Source organism: Drosophila arizonae, chromosome 3, assembly GCF_054131065.1.
Source record: "Drosophila arizonae isolate 15081-1271.41 chromosome 3, UAZ_ARI_1.0, whole genome shotgun sequence".
NCBI classification, from domain to species: Eukaryota; Metazoa; Arthropoda; class Insecta; order Diptera; family Drosophilidae; genus Drosophila; species Drosophila arizonae.
Window position 1 is genome coordinate 9,902,880 of NC_142923.1, and position 17,846 is coordinate 9,920,725.

A 17,846-nucleotide genomic window follows, 5' to 3' on the forward strand; every position below is an offset into this window, starting at 1 on the left:
AGCCACCGTCGAGCAGGGTGGCTGAGAGGCGAGGATTAGATGCCTGGACGACGATTCCATTAACATATCAATGTCAGCAGCAGGCATAAGGCATAAGGCATAAGGCATCAGCCACCAGGCAGCAGTTGGCTTCGGCATGGCTTCCATTCGCAATTCGCTTAAATTTTTAACTAGACAAATACCCAAAGCTCACACGCGCTGCCTCCTTCCGCTCACCCCCTTATCACTCCTCAATCACTGAGCGGAGCTAAAAAAAAAAATTGAAACTTTTCTAATTTGGCAAACGCTGACGCTCAAGCAAAGAGCAACAAATTGCCGCCGGCGCGAAATCAAAATCGAATTGAAAAATCGAAATCGAAATAAAAATAAAAATCCTTGATAAACGACTCGAGCATCGGGCAATAGCAATAGCAAAAGCAAAAGCAACAGCAAAAGGAAGTAGCAAAAGTAGAAAAACCTTTTATTCCCACTGTGTTTACACAGTCCTTTGCCAATTGAACTTTTTCCAGTGGACGCTCGAGCAGTCACTCGCTCGACTGCTGAGAGCGTTGCCAAAGACTCGCACAATACTTAGTCGAGTTAATTTAATTTGTTATTTAAAATTCAATCTACGAACTAAAACAAAAAGTGCCGGCAACCGACTACAGCAAAACACTGAATCAAAGTTTCAGATTGCGAAAAAAAAAAAAGAAAGAGAAAATGAAATGAAATGAAAGAAAAAATATGTGCGAAAAATATGTGCGATTGCCAACGTGAGCAAGCGAAAAAATTGAAGAGAAGAGATGTATTGAATCAAGTCGAAGATTATATATGCTTGCTCTTATGGAACCCAAAAGAATATGTTTCATAATCGGAATGTCTATATATAACTTCCGCCTACAGCAAAAATGTACCATAAATAGAATAATAAATATTATCAATTTTTCATTCACATTACCAATCAGCTCAATATCAAAGATTTTTAATGTTCAAGAACAAGGCAACCAATTTATATATCAATAATTTTCTTAAATATATTTGATACCTAAATTAAATTCATATTATCGTTTTACAAATTTGTAAGATACATATTTGTATATCCTATTTATTTGATACTTTTTAGTTTTTATCAATATTTTCCGATACACATAGATATTTTTCAAATATATCTCAATTATTTTTCGTACTTTCATTATATGCAAATCATTCTAATACTAACATTCTAATATAAAAATGATAAGCATTCATAACTAATTTCATCAATGATCATCAACTTCATAAAGCTAAAGACTAAAGACAACTACCTGCATATCTATCCATCAATATATTTCAGACTAACTAAACATTTTCGGAATGCCCTCTGTAAGAGCATAACAATAAAAATCCAAATGCTACTAAAGTTGCAGAATTGGATCCTGCTGCTTCAGCCCAACTTTTGAGCTTATCGAGGCGCACTCCACTTGTATGCACATGTTTGTGAGTGGTAGTATGTGTGTGCGTGTGTGTGTATGTCGCCAATTCCCGTCGGGAGTTGCTGGTTTTGGTTCATGTAAGAAGTTCAGAGCAAAAACAAATAGTAGACAGACGAGCAAGGTCCACTACGACTACCACACACCCACACACATGCACACACATACACATATTCCGGCTGATGCTGACTATTAACGCTCCAATGGCTGGCTGGCAGCAAGAAGTGTGGAGACTGGAGTTGGAGCAATCGCTGCTGGCATGCTTAATTATTCAATAATTTCTAAAAGCATTGGCAACATTCGAGCGCAGCAGAGCTACAGCAACAGAAACAGCAGCAACGGCAACGGCAGCAGCAGCACAGGTCGTACATGTCGCCTTTGTCGCCCATTTCGCCCAGATCCTTTCATCCTTGTACAGAGCGCGGGCGGTGGCCACATAATCAGTTGGTTACATACGAGCTGCATGCACATAAGCCACTTGCCACCAACTCGACTCCGCCCGACTCCACCCGACTCCACTCGTGTTGTAGCATAGCATATGGTTTTGGGGCGTCCAGTTTAGGTTTGGCTCTGCCAGTGCATTTATCATTAGACAATGCTTAGTTTGTGCTTTTGCTGCATTTGGCTTGGTGGCCCGGAGGACATTTGGGATTTGCATTTGGGCATGTTTGATGTGGAAACTTTAGATTAAAATATTTTCATATGCACAAATAAACACATACACGAATACACACACACTCACTCAAACACATGCATGCATACATGTGCATAAGTACAGTTAACAATGTCCCGTTACCCGATCTAACATAACACAATGCCGCTCTTGCTCCATCCAGTTAATCAGTAAATGGCGCTGACTTCAGAGATTTCCCCACACACACACACGCACGCTTACACACACAGTCTATATACAAGCCGACACATTCAACTGGCCAATACATAAGCAGACGCAGCCGCAGCTGCCGCCCATGCCCATCACTCGCCCGCCCAACGCTGGAGGAGCGTGCGCCCAAGCGAGGATTGAGCGCATAATGATGTTTATGTGTTGCCAAAAACATAAAAGCATTAATTTAGTCATTATCTTCTTAAGATACGGCGCCGCGCAGCGCAGTCGACAACGGCCGCGCAACCCCCCGCGCAAGCACAATCTCGACAGCGCGAACTCCAGCACATAATTTTCCACATTACAGCAATATTTGGAAGTGTGAGTGCGAGCTGCTTAGCCTATATATAGCGCACTCGCTTGCTCGCACGCTGACACGAGCCGCGGGGGCTGTCAGTGATGACTTTATCTGTATAAATAACTGTCAGAAGGGAAAAGAAAGACAGCAAAAAAACGCAGCAGCAGCGACTGTAGCAGCAGCAACAGCAGCAGCGAGAGAGAGTAGCACGCCCACGTCGCAATAGCAGCAGCAGCAGCAGTAGCATAGCAGACGGAAGCTTTATGCAGAGAGACAGCTCAGCATTATCTTTTGAGCGCGCCATCTTTGCGGCCAGCTAACGGGTAACGGTAAATGCGGATGAAGTAGATGTCGCACTCACGCAACGCACAGCGGCAGCCAGAGGGCGTCCACCATATCAGCCACCACCACCAAAACAGAGCAAGAGCAAAAGCAAAAGCAACAACAACAACCATATTAAACGTATAGTACGCGCTCTCAGCAGAAACTTGCTCTCGCGCCCATTCTCTCTGTCTGTCTCTCTCTCTCTGTCTTTATGCTTTCTGTATGGCAGCAAGAGCGAGCGCAAAGGCGTGGACTCAGCTAGGCTTAGCTGCTTTTTGATTGGTCGCAGCACGAACATGTCTGCCTTGTGTATGGGTGTGTGTGTGTATGAATGCTAGAGAGAGGGAGTGCATGAGTATGTATGCTAGAGAGATTGACAACTTGTCGTGCGCGTCGTCGCTGCTTCTGCTACTTCTGCTGCTGCTGCTGCCGCCGCTGAACGTGGCATTCAAAACAGTTTCGTAGCTCGAGCGAACAAGAAGGGTTCAGTTTCAGTAGCACGCAAAATCTCTTCAGTCACAAGCCAAGACACGTCGCGTGTGTGTTTCAAGTGCTTGTGCGTGCTTGCATGTGTGTGCGTGTGTGTGTGTGAATTACAACTAGCGTGACAATTACCAATAGCAAAGTTAACAATTATTTCTTATATAAGTCACTATACAAAATCCGCCAAAATTCTGTCATCACTGTGGACCACGCCGTCGCAGCTAGCGGGAGGCGCCAGCAGCGACAGCAGTTCGGCCAAGGCCAAGTTCAAGATAACCGTTGTTAGCACGCCCAGTCCCTCGCCGGGCTCACCGCCCCCAACGCCGCCGCCCAGCACACTCGGTCACATGGTCGAAACAAATTCACCGCCGGCGGCCTACGTGCTTAAGCGTTGCGCCACCGATCTGGGCGAGCACCACCAACAACAGCTGCAGCAACAGCAGCCGCCACGGCAAATGCAGCGCTCGCGCTCGCCCGCCAATGCCAGCAATGCCGCCTACCACCTGACCACCGCCATGCTGCTCAACTCCCAGCAATGCGGCTATCTGGGCCAGCGGCTGCAATCGGTGCTGCAACAGCAACAACAGCAGCAGCAGCATCATCAACAACAACAGCAGCCACAATCGCAGACGCCGTCTTCCGACGATGGCTCCCAGTCGGGCGCCACCATTTTGGATGAGGAGCGTCCGCGCGTAAGTGGACCCACTGCAGCATCCGCTGCTGCCGCCTCGCTCTTCACCATAGACAGCATTCTGGGCTCACGCAATGCAGCGGCAGCTGCTGCTGCCAGCAACAGCAACAACATCAACAACGGCAACAGCAACAATAACTGCAGCAGCAACAACAACAACAACAATAACATAAATCACAACAACATCAGCATCAATGGCAGCCTGGGCCTGGGTCTGGTCAAACGCAGCACCGAGTCGCCAGCCTCGCCCAACTCCAACTCGAGCTCCAGCGCCGCAGCCAGCCCGATCCGACCGCAGCGGGTTCCTGCCATGCTGCAGCATCCTGGCCTGCATCTCGGTCATCTGGCGGCGGCAGCAGCGAGTGGCTTCGCAGCCTCCCCATCGGATTTCCTAGGTGAGTAGAGACGACCGAGCCCAACTCCGAATGGGCTGGGTTCATTGACGCCCTCGGCCCGCTGGCACAACTTCTCCGGCTTCTGTTGAGCTGGCAAACACCTTAAGGTTATCTGTTTTGGATCGTTGAACGGATTCCAAAATTTATTGAACCACATTTCCACATGTTTTTTTTTTTTCTTTTTGCCTGAATGGCATTATTCATAATTAGGCATTGATCCGTGAAAGATGATTTCGAATTCCGTTCCATTTCTGCGGTGAGAGGATTTGCATTGTAAGCCCTGCCAGCACTTCCCACTGCAGGGGGTTGTGTGTCGCCGGGCGGTTTGCTATCAGTCCATTGGCTGGGGTCTTATGTTGATTCGAGCGTGGGATTCCCTCACGCAATTTTATGCAAACGCTCGTCCTGGCTTCCACATGCGCCACATTCAAATTCAAAGGCCCTCGTCGCCTAGGCATGAATGAATTAAAACGTCAAAGTTTCTTCCCGTTTTTTTCCCCTGCCCCAAGCCGACCCGCCCCAATGGGCGCTTCATTGCAAGCGGAAGCGCGCCACATGACAACCGCCGTTGCTTGTTCAGCTTTGTTATGCGCATTTTAAAGAATTTCTCGTTCCGCTCTCGATTGTTTTCCACATGAATTTCATCAGCGTTTCTTTTGCCTTCGCAGTGGCCTATCCCAACTTTTATCCCAATTATATGCATGCCGCGGCCGTTGCTCACGTCGCCGCCGCCCAGATGCAGGCGCACGTCAGTGGGCATGGCGCCGCGGCTGCTGCGGCCGCTGGCCTCTCCGCCCACGGCCATCATCCGCATCATCCGCACGCCCATCCGCATCCGCATTTGGCCCACCATGCCCAGCACCACCTGGGCCTGGGCCATTTGGGCCATGGGCCGCCGCCGAAGCGCAAGCGTCGCCATCGCACTATCTTCACCGAGGAGCAGCTGGAGCAACTGGAGGCCACGTTTGACAAAACGCACTATCCAGATGTTGTGCTGCGCGAGCAGCTCGCCCTCAAAGTTGATCTCAAGGAGGAGCGCGTGGAGGTAAGTCGATGTCTAAGTGAATTTATGCTGGGTTAAAGGGATTCTTCCACAGGCGTTGTTTGGGTACATGGGGAAGGAATTGTAGAGCTAAAAAGCGTTATCTGTGAATATGTATTTATTTAGACCAAGTATTGCTATCTACAAAGGAATTATAGAGCTGATAAGCATGATCTGCGGATAGGTATTTATTTGGTTCGAGTATTGCGATTCATTTGACATAGGGGTTTACTATGAGAGTAGTAATTAAGTAGTTATAACTGTTAAAGCCTGAAGAAATATCTTTTAGGTACTAGCTTAGTACAGAGGACTAAAGACATAAGTGTACTAAAGAATCCGAAGTGTTTTAAATACTAGACTTCAATATCTATCGGACAGATCTAAAAGCTTAACAAGATGAGCGTTGAAGAGAGTTAAACAAAATTTCCAATATCTCTTCATGACAACAGGCATGAAAGGATATGATCATATATTCAATAATTAAAGTGTAGTATCAGCTGAGTTCTTATAAAATAGGCGAAAATCCATTTGAAACTGATTGAATTAACCGATTGGCCAATCAATTAGTTGAAATATTTTAACACATTCTAAAACCAAATAGAAATGCAACATATTTCGTTCAAAAACTCTCTAAAGCAAGCCTCAAGTCCCGCCATTAGATAGCCACCTTCAAGCATCCAATTCAATTACAAAGTGGTTAAAGCGTGAATCCGATCTCCAATGAGTGGAAGTCCTTAATTTCACGCTCGTTTTAATGCTGCGCGCGAAACCAATTGAGTGCCGCCACCCGCCCCCTTTCGTCCTGCCCTTGCTGCTCTTTGTTCAGCATCGACATTCACATCCACATCCACATTCACATCCACATCCATCTGCAGTGCAATCTCGCTCGATGTGAACTTCTTGCTGTTTATTTAGTTGTCAGCGTTTAGCATTTGTCTGGCTTCGCTGCCAGCGCCGGCAGACAAACAGCAAAACAATGTCCTGATTCACTTAATTTGAGTAATGGGCCACAGGCTGGCCCTCAGCATTGAGGTTAGGCCGTATCATTGCCAATGTAAACAGAGCAGAGAGCAGCCCGGCGAGCTCTGCCTCCTCCTCTCGCGCCGGGGCCGGCCAAAGCCTACCCCGGGCGGCGCTTACAACCCTCCCTGGCCAGAGAGTTCACATTAGGCAAATCAGCAACAAATCTCAGCGAGTGGTGCGGCTTGCCATGTGCGGCTGGTGGTGCAAGCCATTCAAAGTCCATTAGTGTTGCGGGGCGAATAAACAACTAATTTTCGGTTGAGTGCGACGACAAAAGTTGACAATTTAATTTCTAAGCAATTTATTGATGGCGCTGATAGCGACGCCTCCTCCTCCTCCTCCTTCTCCTCTTCCTGTTGTTGTTCTTGTTGAGTGATTAGCGAGCTGCTGATTGAAGGTGGGTTATCGCGCTTGCTGACTAGGCGTCCTTGATAAGGATTAGCGTCGCTTTGACAATATGCTGCCGGTCAATGTTGAATCTAACCCACCCCAACCACCCGCCCCACCCACTGCATAGTGGAAGCACGCCAAGTGCGACATTTGTTGACATTTGCGTGTGCCCAGACTCACTCGAAAGGTGTGTGTGTGTGTGTGTGTGTGTGCCAAGGGGTTGTGTTTATGCTTGTAGTTCGTGTTTGCCGTTCGGCTTAAGATAACCAACAGTTATTTAGCATTAAATTGCGTAACAAGCTGCTGCTCTTGTTGTTGTTGTTGCTGCTGCTGCTGCTGCTGCTGCTGCTGCTGTGACATTAGCCCGCAGGCGCAATTGACGCCTTCGCCTAGGCGACAAACTCAAAAGCCGTCGCATTCTAAGCGGATTAGGATATGCACTGGCTGGGGGTTCTGTAACTGATTCTGGGCTTGGGAATTTGATTAGATTTGATATTTCTTTTCTGTTGTTGTCTGGCTTGGGATATTTCACAAACAGCTTAATTGAAATTGGGCAAGCAGCTCTAAGCCCCCAAAAAGTTGCTGGTCATAGAAGGGGGGCAGGCTGAGCGACGACTAGCTGGCTTAATTAACATACAAGAAAGCGACTTGAAACTTGTCTCTGACAGAGACAACAGCAACAACAACAACAACAACAACACTAACAATTATGCCAAAGCAGCCAAATCCAAAATCTTGTGCACCGTCATCGCTCGCCATTGACTTAAGCAGCATAATCAACTTGAGCGGCGTCTTCCAGTTGAGGCACCGCTGCCGCCTCGCTGCCGCCCCGCTGCTCTAGACAAACAGCTGCCAGGGGCAGCCACTCGGCTACTGTTTAGCATATTTGCATGCCAAGTGTCCCGAGAGAGCCAACCACTTAAAGACCCCTACGCCCATGTCCGCGTCCGCGTCCGCTTCAGATTCCGCATCCATTCAAACGCCTCCCGCTCTGCTGGCTCTCGGCTGACTCTCTGTTTGGCTCTATGGCAATGCCATAAGTGGCAATAATTATTAAAAATCTTGCCTAAGACAACAGCATCAACAGCAGCAGCAGCAACAACAACAACAGCAGCAGCAATCACCAAACAAGTTAGCGAACGAGCAGGCGAAAGTATGCGCTTTACAGATACCCTGTAGAAATGCAGCATATATTAATTAAATTAGTATTATGTGTTTTTGCAGTACTATGATATACAAATATGCATTTTAATATTATACTATGTATAACACGTTATAGGATATACTAGTGTAACAAAATATAAAGACAAAGACTAATTTTATAAAATATGCTGGAGCGTGAAAGAGAGAGAAACTATGTATATATTAGGTTGAGTATGAGACTGACTAAAATGTATTTGGTATTTAGTGAACTTAATATATGGGGACATTTCTTCAGAAAATATTTCAGAGTATTTTTGTAATCATCTTGAAAATTCACTATGCTTAAAAATAAACAAGTTTTTTTGCAATCGTTTAACTTTTTAGTAGCATTTTTTATTTAATTAAAAAACAAAAAAACCAAAGGGAGGGTATAAAAAAGTAGACGTTTCTGCAGAAATACCTATATAAGTATAATATACTCTAGCTATCACTTATGATCTAGTAAATCAGTGAAAAAGACAGTAAATTAATTGAATATATACAGAATTATGAAATACAGTATATATATATATATGTATATGTATATATGTATATAATATCTTAACATATTCTATACTAAGTCTCTACATATCCCGCTTTAAGTTAATCTAGACAGAGTTCATAAATGCTGTCATTGCAATCGAGAAGTTATAGCAATAATTACAGGGTATACATACACATACATACATTTATATGTGTGTATATATGATAAGCACAGGAAAAATGACAAATTGTATGCGCAATTGGGTTCCCATCGCCATTTAAATGATCTGCTTATTTTGACTTCATCATTTACAATTATTATTTTTATTTAGACAGTCGAGTGGGCAAGCATGCTGTCGCCGCTCCTCGCTGGCTCTCTGCGCTGGGTAAAACAGTAGCTGGGCGCGAGAGAGTTGACCACACAGCCGCTCAGCCCGGGGCCTCAATCTCAGTCTGGCTGAGATGCTCTTTGTTTTTTTGTTCTCGTTGGTGCGTGCAAGTCAAATACGCCTAATCCCGCAGCTCAAGTGATTGAGGTGATTTCATTTTCGGATTCCCGATTCCAGATTCCCAAACAGCAGTAGCACCATCAGCAGCAAGCATTATTATCATATTGCTGATCTTCATTATGGCCATAAGAGGCCGAGTCGTAGTCGTAGTCGTAGCCAAGTCAATAAACTCTTCAAGCGCAGCGCAAATATTTATCTTTGTCGTCGCCAAGAAATTAGTAAGCATCTCACTATCTCACTCTCTTCCACCCTTTGCCTCTCTCCCTCTCTCTATTCGGCTCTTTAAATATTTTTGTTGGCTTTTGGGTTTCTCGAACAGAAGAAGAGAAAAGGGTCAACATAGAATGTGCTCACTCATTGGGCCATTGTGTGATCGCAGTGGCTCGGATTTGCGCGCCGGCCTCAAAGGGAGAGAGACACTGTGAGTCCTTGCCCCTTTTTGTTGCCGCTTTGATGTGTGGGTTGCACAATCAAGTGGCTCGGGATCTGGGCCACCTGCGGTGCAGCAATTAGGCAATTGCTCTTGCTCCTGCTATTAGTGTTATTCTAATCATCATCATCATCAACATCATCGTTATTATTATTGCAACTCTCAGTAGCAATAATAAACACATTAACAGAACGCCCACCCACAAAACACTTGAAGTACACTTGGAGAAATAAATCAGGCATATTTGGGTATCAGCTCAAGTGGAGCTGAGATCAAAGATTCTTAAAGTGAGCAGTGAAACGATTTTAGAAATAATCTAAATTAGTGCTGAAATAATGGATATGATTCATACAAGCTGTTGTACCCAGTAGCTCTTAGTACCCAGTAGCTATTTCTCTCAGTGCTGCCGTGCTCCTCAGTCTCTTCTCTTTGTTTGTTTAGTGTTTGAATCAAATGAAATTAAAATGGCAATGAGCTGGAATCAGCAGATTTTCGTTAATTTCCAAAAATAAAAAAAAAATAAAAATAAAATAATAAAATCAGACAACAACAATAAAGTGGCCTGCGGGCAAACAGCAAACCACTGAACGCAGCACCCACCAACCCACCACGCAGCGTTGCCACATTGTTGCACTGGCCGCAAAAACTCACACGGACCACTTCAGTGCCCCCCGCCGATGCTGCTGTTATTTTTTGTTGTTATATTTTTCATAATTTCCATTATTCAAACACTTGAGAGCAATTTCGCTTTCGCAATTTTACGCCTTACGCTCTATGTGCGTGTGTGAGTGTGTGCGCGTCGACAACGTTTAAGGGTCGCTCTTGCTGCTGCCTCTCAATTCTCGCGGGACTTTTGCGGCGCAAAGTGCGTTTGTGGCCCCAGGCACACACAAAGGTGGAGAGCGAGAGAGGGAGCTGAGGTTGGGTTGATGAGTGGTTGGCAGGGGAGAGATTTCTGTACATTTGCTTCCTGTTTGCTTTACAGTTTTGGCTGTCGAAGCGTGTAACCATAGACAAATATTGTGTGGAGCGAAAATTGGCCTCGAAGCTGCATAAATTTACACAAAAAGCGCTAAGCCTGAGCTTAGCTGGGTGCAGAAAGTAGCGGGAGGGCGTTGGCAGGGATGAGTTGGACAGGTGCACGTCGCTAAGCTTTTAAAAGGTCAGCCCCACATACACACACACACATACACACAGCCAGCGGGGTTTGCGGCCAGCGATTAATCACAGTTAAAATGTTTTCTTTATCAACGTTTTTTTTCGTAAAAATTTACATTATTTTAAGGCATTTTTTTATACTTAACGAAGCATAAGCTATGATCTGACATAATTGCAGCGCACCTTATCACTCAAACGTAAAGAAGTGCTTAACTCACCCATGCAATAAGAATATCATGACGTCTCTGTCGCACGCGCTGGCGACTCTTCAAATTACCGCAAATGGTGCGACCATTTTGTCCTTGCCATTTGCCTGTTGATCGAAGCAGAAATTAGAGAGTGTGAGAGAGACAAAAATTATATTTTACATGCGTTGCACTGCTTATGCTTGCCAGCTCAATTACTCAACATTCATGCGTACACAAATACATACATTTGCAATTCTAACTGTGATCGTCTATAAATAGAAATGCATGCGTCAGAGCAGCCCCGCATTTACTTAGTTTTTGTAATTTTCGCTAACATTTCTGCTTTGCGTTTGTCAAATAGAATTGCATAACTCGATTACTATCGATATTTTATTCACTTTTCACTTGTTGGATGAATGAATTGTTAAGCAATGGTTCCACTGTAGTAGTATATTTATAAGTCAAGGACAATTTGTTGCAATTGAGAAATTCTGATAAGAGTCTTACGTCTTTAATTAGCGAACTCTGCAAGCACGTAACCAGTTAAAGGTTTAGTTTTTGCCTCTGTCGTCAGCAGCCTTGTTGCGTTATAAAACCGAAGCGTACGCAGCTGTAGCCGTAACGAGCAATTTTCACGGCTGCGCGATTTTTAATCCAACAACACGGAAACAGCAACATGAACAACAACAACAACAACAACAATAACAACAGCAGCAAATAGCGCTTGCCAGTGTTGGTGACGAACTTTCCAACCGACTTGCGTTGCCAATTTTCACTAATTAGAGCAACCAGCTCGTTCTGCACTGTGCAATGGCAGCCGCCATTTTGCCTGGCCCCGGGCCCCACCTACATACACAGTAGCAATGAGCGAGTGAGTAAGAGAGTGGGAGAGAGAGAGCGAGCGATACACACAGTCACGCACGTGTGCCAATCAAGTGCAGGGACAATTTTTCAACTTGACTTTTGGCAGAGTTTTGTTTGGTTTTTGGCTACGTTTTGCGAGGCTGCAAAAACATGAAAATTAGGCGCACAGCTGCGGCGATTAACGAAGCGCAAAGTTATCATAGCACAGCGACAATATGACTGCGTAGCGCACACACACAAACCCACATGCATCTCTCTGTGCATGTGTGTGTGTGTGTTTATACAGTTATGTGGCAACATTTTACGCTGTGCTGCATTTTGGTAATCCTGCATGGGCATGACGCTGGTCAGCACATTTTACGTTGCCAAAAATCAAACAATAACAGAAAACGCCACGTTTTGTCTGCCACGCCTCCACTACCACTACCGCCGCCTCCACAAGCTGTGTCTGGCCGAGCGGTGGCGGTGGGGGCGGCCATAAAGCGCTTTTGTAGTTAATTAAAAATCAACTGCCGTCGGTCTGTTTGTTCAATGGATTTCATGCACGCTGCCATTGCGTCACGCCGACGCCTCCTTGCCCTGGCCTGCAATGCTCACTTGACTCGCACGGATTTCGACGTATCAGCGATTTATGCGCTTTTGCCTGAAAAATCTGTGGCAATATTTGCCAGACGCTGCCGCTGCCTTCTGCCTGCTGCCTTGCTGCCTTGCCTCTTGCCTCTTGCCTACTTCCTGCCCCGATCGCAGTGCTGCCCATGCATGCCAAGTTGTCGCTTCCAGCGGCGGCCATTTTGTTGTGTTTGCAAGCCATTTTTTGCGAAGCAGCCGCCGCAACTGAAGCTGCCGTCGCCGCTCGATTTGCATGCGAACCACTTTCATTGATACACATAGGCCAGCACCACAGACTACTCCACAGCGCGCACCACACACCGCACCGTCACACATGTACTTTTTTGTTTTCACTTGTGTTTATTTAATTTCTCAAAATTTTCACTGCGATTTTTGGCAACTTTTTGTTGGCTGCAAAAAAGGCGCCCGCGGCCATTGCAAATGTTGTGCGTTAGTCAGATTTTAAACGGGGTGGCAACTGCCTCAGGTTAGGGACAATGCTCGCACACACATATACCCACACAATCACCCACAGCTATATATATAAATGTATATATACATATGTGCATAGCCCGAACGTTGTTGGCCGTAGAAATTACGGGATTAGGTTTTTTGCCCGGGCAACCGCTGCCCGTCGGATTAGAGTTCGATGCGTATCGCCGACCGCCTGGCTACGAGTTAATTAAAATATGCAATTTTAATCAGCCACAAGCGCACGCCATATATTAAAAAAAAAAAGAGTTTTTTGTGCAATATTTTTTTGCAAACTGATTTTTAGATTATTCGCATTAAATTTGCAGCATAGGCAATTCGATTCGGCTGGCATGTTGACATAGTTAAGCGGCTAGCTAAATTCATGGCCAGATACCCTGTGGCCGAAGTGTATATGCAAGGAGAGATAGCTATTGCTTTTCTCTCGATCTCTCAATAAGCAAAGAAATTAAGATTAGATTAGATTAGATTAGACTAAGTTCCTTACAGTAAAGCCTGCTTCAAGTGCGCTCATCTGCTGTCAAAGCTTGAAGTATATCTAAAAGGCATTCCCAAACCTCAATCGTACATACAGGGTATTAACTAGCTGTTCAATCTAAGTCCTTTTATTGTTTTATGTTTTTTTGAAGCTTTGAAAAATGCATTGAAATCGCTGCAGATTATTTCTCTGTATGTGTGTGTGTGTGTGCGTGTGTGAGTGGTTTTAATAACTTAAGCTCATAAAATTATAAAATTATGAAAATAAATAGAGCAAAACAAACACTCACACACACACATACATACACACACACACAGCTGCTTTCCCGCAGGCCATTTGTAAAATTGAATTCAAAAATTCATTAGATTGCGTTATTAAATTTTGTCACAAATGCATTCTGACAGCTGCAACGAGGCGTGACCATGCCCACTGCCTAACTGCCGCACACACACACACACACACACACCGAGACACAGGCACACGCACACTTTTCAAACGTAAATTGGCTGCGTTGCCGAGCTGAGCTCAGTTCAAAGGTTGCCAGGGCGCCGCCATTTTGCTGCCATCCTAAGCAAATAAGCCAACAGCCCCCTCCCCTCGCTCGACAGCCTCCACTTCCCCCAATCCACTCACTCGCTCGCACAGCCAACAACAGCTGCACAAATTTACACAAATTTTATGTAAACTTAAATGAGCTCAAGCAGATCTGTGCTCTATTTTCATGCTGGGGCACGCTGCTCTGCTCGGGTCCCGCTACTCTGCTTATGAGTTTAGCGCATTTTCCAACACTGCACTGCAGTTGGCTGTCATTGGCGCAGCCCAGAGCAGCTGCTGTTATCTCACTGTTATTTCAACAGAATTTAGTCGATTTGCTGCATAAATATTGTACCGTTTCGGGCAGCGCAGTGGGCGTGGCACTCGCCAAACTTTGCAAAGCGAAATTTGAGGAAAAATTGAAATGAAATAAAATGAAAGCTCTAATTTTTCTAATTAAACTTTTTTGGTTTGTTGTCTCAAAACAACAACTGCAATTGCAAACAGGAGCAACAGCAACAGCAACAGCAACAGTAACAGCAGCAACAATTCGAGTATTTATTTAACAAACAATAATAAAAAGCATTTCGAGGGTTGCAAAATAACAACTGCAATTGGCATTTGGCAATGGGATTGGGCGAGAGCCAGAGCTGAGTTTATTTGGCTCCACCCCGTTACCAATGAGACAACAACAGCAACAACAACGACAGGAGCAAAATGACAAGAGATACGCGTAGCAGAAGCTCAACGAAAGTGTGTGTGTGAGAGAGAGAGAGAGATAGGGAGAGAGAAAGTGTGTGGTGTTGAGTGGCTCTGCCCCACCCACACTCGCGGAGCCCTGTTAACCGTAGCAAATTAACCCCTAAGTCAGTTGACTGTAGCTTTTGTTTTAATTAACTAAGTAGCCAAGGGTTGGCCGGGGCGACCTCGGCGAGTGGGTGTGGTCTGAGCCTAATTAAAAAGTGCCCAAATATACAATACGGCGAGCGGAAAACGAGCCGCATTTTTTATACACACATACATTTACACATTTATATACATATATACATCTGCCCCCACACATTAATTACAGTTACAATAAGCTAACTAATTAGGCGGAATACGAGAGGCAGGAAAAGTGGCGAGGGGCGGGGGCGTTGTCAGGCAACTGACTGGGCGCAGATAAACCAGAAAATCAAAGGAGCAGCCATAGAAAATGCGGGGAAACAGAAAAAAAACATTAAAATATTTACAGTTGAGCGGGTCGAGCATAATGGAAAATATAATTTGAAAAACGGATGAAAGTGTTTTTGAAGCCATATCAAAGGTTGCCTAGACTAAGCCAAGATTTTGCCTCCTCGCACTCACTCACTCACTCTCTATCTCTGTCTCTTTCTTCAGGTCTGGTTCAAGAATCGTCGGGCCAAGTGGCGTAAGCAGAAACGCGAGGAGCAGGAGCGACTGCGTAAGCTACAGGAGGAGCAATGTGGCAGCACCACCAGCAACAACAACGGTAGCAACAACACCAACAACAACGGCGGCAACAACAACAGCAGCAATAGTTCTGGCCACACGAGCTCAACGACAGGTGGCAACGCCGGCCTCAAATGCGACTACGCATCGCAATTGGTGCACATCAAAAGCGATCCGAATCATTACAGTGATGCGGACGAATCCTCCGATCTGGAGGTGGCCTAAGCTAGGCTCTAAGATAAGCTAAATATAATAACTGTAAATATATTTGCAGCTGCGCTTCAAACTAATTTTGTTTTGTATATAAATAAGAAGCGACAACAAAAAGCATGAGAGAAGAAGAAAATCTGTTATTATTTTAAGTTGTTGAAGTGTATGCTGTAAGAGAATTAGCCAAATGTACAGTTACTAAATGTATGTGTGAATGTGAGTATGCCAGTGAGTGTGAGTGTGTGCGTGAATGTGATTTTTTATCTAGTTGTCTTGTGTTCCCCTTGTCCAAAACTAAAGCGCATATTAAATTGTAAGTGTAAACTTATCGATAACCGATAGCGATAAGCAACTAACAGTCTAAATAAATGTAATGTTAAATTTAACTTATTAAAACACAAACACAAACAAAAATTTAAATAATAAAAAATCAAACCAAAAGAAATTAAGCAAAAAAAAAATAAGAAACTGATTTTTTTATTACGCTCCGAAAGTTTATCGGCAGCACGGGAAGACCCGCATCGTGTTGGTTCACACCTAGCTCGGGACATCCCAAAACTTTTGGCCAAGATACAAATTTCAGGTCGAAAAGGTCAACTACTTGGTCACTAGCAAATGGGAGCACTTCAGGGGAATCCTTTTCATAACAAGAGCCAAAACCAATTTGCATACCAAGAACCGGAAAAGGAGGTAAAAATAGATGGCAATGGAGCATGGATAGCTATGTCGATATGCTTAGCTAAAGGCATAGATATGGCAACACACACACAGGGCAAGCCATGCAGATGTATGCTGCATATGTATTTACAAGGGCTACACATATCAGTTACACTGAGAAAAACAAGCGGGAAGTTGTAAGCTTAAAGTGATTTATATTGATAAGAATATAAGGGTAGCACATTTTTAGAAGCAATACTTAATGAAGAACCCAATATTTCATTTTATGTTTGCGCTCAATGAAGACTATAAGGGTTTTTTAGCCCATACTAAATAATTATTATATTCAAGCAATCCCAAAGCTCTACTTAATCATAAGTGTAAGCGAAAGCTTAATGCATTAAAAAATTATTTAGCTATTGCTATTCAGCTATTGTTTAGCTGCAAGTGTATTTGTCATCTCTATCAGGCTGCTGCTGCTTCTTCTTTTTTTTTTTTAGCTTGTTTCAACTTTTGTCTGATTTCATTTGCATTTTTGCAATTTACCAATACACGCGCACACACACACGCACACGCACAAGCATACTTTTGCTGAGCAGCCATCTCTGTCTGGCGCATAGACGCGTTGCCTAACAATTTAGTAACGGCACTTGTCAAGCTACTTTCCTGTCTGCTCTACTTCAACTGCCTCGCTTCAGCTACTTGTTTTGTATTTTGCAATTTACAGTTGAATGGACATTTGAACAATGACTTTGTCGTGCCATCGTTCGTACCGTTATCTGTTGTTGCTATTACTACTGTTGCTGCTGCTGTGCTGTTGTTGTTGTTCTTGTTGTTGTCATGCCATTCGCCTTTGGAGCTGCCATCTTGACCAGTTATGTCATGTGTATTGTCCTTTGTTTTGTATTTTTTTTTTTTTTTTTTTTTGTTTTTTTTTTTACATCTTTGTCTTGTTATTTTCCTTTGACCAGTGCTAGAGCTCATGTCAGGTGACCAAAATTCAAATTTATTCTCTACGCATCACCTCGCCAGCCCCCCGCCCCCCGCCCGCCCCTTGCACCAACCATCTTTGATTTCGTTGCCGTCGCCATTTTGTATGCTCTGTCCCTCACCAACGCAGACTATTTGCATAGGTCCTTGTTTTTCTGCTTTCTGCTTCTATTATTTGGATACGTTCCTGTCAATGACATCTCGAGTCTCGTATTTCAGGCTACCCTCAGTTGTCGTCCCTCAGTTTGTGTGAGCCTTGTTAATAGTTCGTGTAAAAATTTACAAATATTTGCAGTCTATTAATTTTGATTTCTTTACTCAATTTGATTTCATTTGTTTTTCTAGTGCACGCTTCGTATTTTATTATTTTGCTTCCTTTTAATTTTTGTTGATTTTTTTGTTTTTTGTTTTTTGTCTTTTTTCGACTCTATCAACACGAAATTTAATATACATTCACGTCCTGCTGCTGAGCCCCTCCATCATATCCCTTACATCCTATTTACATGGCACACACAGCGTACAAAGTTTTTGTTTTTAAAATAAAAATTATACCAACATTTAAGCGTCATATTCTTTTTTACCCCCATTTAAACATATACATATGTGAACGTGTGCGCGTGTGTGTGTATCTGT

At 44.2% G+C, this 17,846-nt stretch overlaps 1 protein-coding gene across 1 annotated transcript; it reads left to right on the forward strand.

The window, feature by feature from the left end:
- The first annotated feature begins 3,413 nt into the window (after nt 1-3,413).
- On the forward strand, nt 3,414-16,034 carry Gsc (goosecoid homeobox). The gene is made up of 3 exons (XM_018001573.2): nt 3,414-4,522; nt 5,191-5,567; nt 15,285-16,034. The coding sequence occupies exons 1-3, from the start codon at nt 3,784-3,786 to the stop codon at nt 15,579-15,581; spliced, it is 1,413 nt and encodes a 470-aa protein (XP_017857062.1). The 5' UTR covers nt 3,414-3,783; the 3' UTR covers nt 15,582-16,034.
- The last annotated feature ends 1,812 nt before the right edge of the window (nt 16,035-17,846 follow it).

Bases quoted from the DNA above. Each gene is read 5' to 3' on its own strand.
- Gsc (XM_018001573.2), top strand. From the start codon at position 3,784: ATGGTCGAAACAAATTCACCGCCGGCGGCCTACGTGCTTAAGCGTTGC. The intron at 4,523-5,190 runs GTGAGTAGAGAC...TTGCCTTCGCAG, and splicing joins CTCCCCATCGGATTTCCTAG to TGGCCTATCCCAACTTTTAT. The intron at 5,568-15,284 runs GTAAGTCGATGT...CTCTTTCTTCAG, and splicing joins TCAAGGAGGAGCGCGTGGAG to GTCTGGTTCAAGAATCGTCG.